We start from the raw sequence: 4,190 nt of genomic DNA on the forward strand, positions 1-4,190 counted from the left end.
TTTTATCTTTATTTAAACATTCCTATTCATTGAGTTTTCATAAACAATTTTGTGTGTATTGAGTCAAAATATAACTATCATATGCACAACCTGTTATTATAAGAGAAGGTTCTTAATGCTTTAATAATTTTGTCAGTAGTTTGGTATATTTTGTATTAAGCTGGCTAGAGTCTCAAGAATAGGCAATAAAAAGTGTCGTGGCTCATGAGACATAACAAAAAACAGGATCGACATGGTTTTTAAGCTGAAAAGTGCATACATCTATTACTGAAGAGAAGCCATAATCACCAACCCAAAACCATATTTCTATTCTTATACCATACACTGATCAGTCACACCATTAAAATAACATTCATATCGCATTACAATCAAAAGGGACTGGTATGTAAGGCTGCAAAATGAACAATCTGTTCTTGAAGTTGATGTCTTTGAAGCAGAAAAAATGGGCAGGATAAGGACCTGAGCAACTTCGATGGCAAAACTGGGATGACTGGGTCAAATCGTCTTCAAAATGGTGTGTTCCCAGTATGCAGTGGGTAGTACCTGCTAAACTGGTGAAACAATGAGAGGGCCACAGGCAACCAAGGCTCATCGACGCACGTGTTTTGTATCTTCCATGACAAGTTTGATCCACCTAATAACTTACAGGACTTAAAGGATCTGCTGATGACGTCTTGTTACCGTCCCTATTCCCTAATCCCATAGGACACGTTTTGAGGTCTGTGGAGTCCATGCCTTGATGAATCACAGCTGTTTTGGTAGTATGTGGGGAAACTGAGTGGTGTATATGTATTTCTGTTGTCTGTTGTTAGAGAATGAGCACAGAGGGCAGAAGTGATCTATGTTCTGTGTCAGATAGTCCAGTAGTTCTTAAGAGATTTCGGTCAAGTCCCACTTCCCAAGCTGAATTAAAGCTCCTTTCAGACATGGGAACCAAGTGACGTATGTAGCCCTGAGGTAAATAATGTGACCTTCCAAATGAATAAAATGTAGTTGTATGGTTGTTTGTTTTTGTTTGTGTGTACATGTTGTGTTTGTTGGTAATCTGTTTGAACAATTATACGTTCTGCTCCTTTAACAAAGGCTGTGTGCAATGTACTTATTAACTTTGTGTTTAGTTTGATATTGAGTAGAACCTGTGTGAATGTGTTGTATGTAATTGGTTGGTAATGAGTGCAGTCATCCTGTCTGTAATGTGATTGGCTGAGAGGCTGGAGAAAAGTGAGTGGAGAGGAGAAGAAGTGAAGCGACATGCACAACTACAAAGAGAATTAAATAAGAATTAGAAACTTAAGAAAATGGACTTCGCAGTGAGATTTACCATTTGTAAGTTTATGCTGTCGATTAATATAGCAAAAAGACTGTAAACTAATGAAAATGTGCACTCAGAAGATGAAACAGTACCTGATCATGTTCAGATTAGATTCATTATTGGTTCATATCATTCTAAGCTGTTATTGTCTGCTTTTTGGCAGTTTGATTTATCAGGGACACTTTATTTTGTAGCTTAATAGATTTAAAATTGTAGAGCAATGTGAGTGACATTTTGGCATGCAAAATCACAAACTCCGTATTAAGCACTCTGTGATGTTTTTAGAGGAATATTGGTGCTGAAAGGTTAAAAAAAAAAAAAAAAAAATTTAGAGGAATATTGGTGCTGAAAGGTTAAAAAAAACAAAAAAAAAACAAAACAAAAAAAAACCTTTTACCAATTCAATTTACAAATGGGCTGAAGCTCATGTCCATCCCATCCATTCTCTTGGGTGTAACTCATTCGTTATTAGCAGGAGGGTAAAAGCACTAAATCGTATTTGCTGTTTTCATCTTCATTCATGTTTCCTGCAGCATAAAATATGGTTAAACTGATGACAACAGTAACAAAATAAAAAAACAAGCGTCCAAAACTTCTTGATTGTTGTTCTTCACTTTAACAAAGCTCTCCAAGTTCACTTGACAGTGCTGACACTTTCTGCTGTATTACATAAGTCCCAAGAGTATACATAAATAACTGTTTTGGAAATGGAGCTGTCAAGTGTGATACATGTGTTCCTCCTCCTCCTCCTATAGAGTTGCAAAGACTCTCCAATCAAGCTGCCAGTCTGGGAATGGAAACCATCCCAGTAAGTATACACTTTCTGATATGATTATGACGTCGCAGAGGGCAAAGTTTCCATGTTTCAGTTTATCCTTTCACCTTTTCAAGCCCTGAAATTGCAGGTTACATTTTACACAAGTACCTGGATTATACGTTATTCAATGATTTTCATTCTTCAATGCTCTTCCTACGATCCATTGCTATGATCACAAACAGTATGTATGATTTACAGACATTTTTTGTTTTGTTTTGTTTTGTTTTTGATTTTTGTGATATGCCAAGCGATCAGTAGGGTTATTTTCTTTCCATATTAACAAAACCCTTTTAGCCTTTGCCAGTTATTTATGACTTCGTGAGATGACATACTGTTATTGTTTGGTCTGGGTTTAGGAGTCACATTTTGGACAACTCACTTGTTGCTCATATTTCAATATTTTAATTTCTCTATTAATCTGTGACGGTTCTGATCAAGGATGAAATAGAGGAGGTATTTCTCTGAGAGAATAATATAACTTGTTCTTAAGTACTGCACAACATCTATATATTGTACCAGCTTGGTTGTAAAACTGCCATAATGCCACAACATTCTTTACTGCTGCTACACTGACTGTGTATGGTTAGTTATGGTGTTGTGAGGTCAAGTTTTTAGTCAGATTTATTCATTTTCCTCCCTTATAGTTTCACCATTTAAACCATAATTAAAATATTCTCCTAAATATAAAAGGTATGGTCAGAACTATTGGTGTTACTGCCAGAACTCAGGTATAATATTGGCACCATCATTAAAAAGATTTGAATGATACCCAGCACTGATTGAGATACCACTGTATCATCCCCCAAAAAATCTCATTCAGTGTCGACTTTTTTTTGTCTATTTACAAGATCATATAGGTTTATTCTAATGCATCAGGTCAAAGATCTCCTCCTTACATGTGCTGTCCAAATAATGAAACCACAAGTGAAATATGAGCCTGGCTTTATGGGCCCTGCAAGCACCTCTGCCAGAGGAAGTCACCAAACTGTCAGTTTTTGTTTTGATGAAACTCCAACTGCATTTTTTTCCCGCTCACTGTATGTAAGAAGACAAATGATGGATGTGTCAAAGCACACCAAAGGTGGATGATAGTGACAAGACAAGATTTGATTTATAATTTAATCTCTTACCTGACACACTCCACTGATGCACATGTCAAAGGCATCCACCCGGCATCGTGTCCCATCCAGCACCTTAGGGGCCAGTTCAACAGTCAGGCTTCCACCTTTAGCTTGGCACCGCAGCGCACAAGGTGCAGAGGAGTCATAAGGTGCTGGAACCCACTCATGAGTGACACCCTGGTACTTGATGTCATTGTGGGCTGAACACTGCTGGGCACGGAAATCACCTGACTCTAGGGGGCAGTCCTGAAGAGGGAAACAGACAATATGTCACCACAATAATTTGTTATCATTTATTTATTTATGGCCACTTTTCTGGAATTTGAAGGATGTTACAACTTTTTAGGAAGAATAAACAGGATGCATATTTAACTTTGTTGGGTTATTCTATAAGGTTAGGATTTCTGTTCCTCGCCCCCCGCTCTGTGAGCATACCACACTTCCAGATTTCAAGTGCTTTGACTACCACTAAGGTAGATATATATAAGTGCAGACCATTTATCATTTACCATCTCTATGGGGCTCTGTAACTCAGTCAGGTCAGTCTCAGATTTTTGAACTTTCAGTTTCTCACTTGCTCTAGAGGGAGATGTTAACATCTCTCAGGGTGCTCTGGTTTCCTCACATCGTCCAAAGACTGCATGTTTGATTGACTGTTGGTTATAAATTGGTGGTAGGTGTGAGAAAGTGTGCCTGGTTATCTACATCTTTGTGTTAGCCCTGTGATAGACTGGCAACCTGTCCAGGACATACTTCATCTCAAATTCAAGTCAGCAAGGAAAGACTCCAGCTCCCTTTGACCCTCTACAGGATGAAGTATATATGGCTAATGGATTGATGGATGGAGAAGTTACCATTTAGGGCTCTCTGGCAGACAATCTTCATTAAGTTAAATGAGTGAGATGCTATAAGGAGCAACTAAGGCCACATGGGTAGCAGG

General features: G+C 38.1%; 1 protein-coding gene across 1 annotated transcript in view; it reads right to left on the reverse strand.

The window, feature by feature from the left end:
- adamtsl3 (ADAMTS-like 3) overlaps positions 1 to 4,190 on the reverse strand; it is a 202,290-nt gene that overhangs the window by 73,337 nt on the left and 124,763 nt on the right. The window contains exon 6 of the mRNA XM_008290290.1: positions 3,260 to 3,496. Within this exon, the coding sequence (XP_008288512.1) occupies positions 3,260 to 3,496 (237 nt within the window). The remainder of the gene's footprint in view (positions 1 to 3,259; positions 3,497 to 4,190) is intronic.

The sequence above is a fragment of the Stegastes partitus genome, unplaced genomic scaffold (assembly GCF_000690725.1).
Source record: "Stegastes partitus isolate 25-593 unplaced genomic scaffold, Stegastes_partitus-1.0.2 Scaffold665, whole genome shotgun sequence".
Lineage (NCBI taxonomy): Eukaryota > Metazoa > Chordata > Actinopteri > Pomacentridae > Stegastes > Stegastes partitus.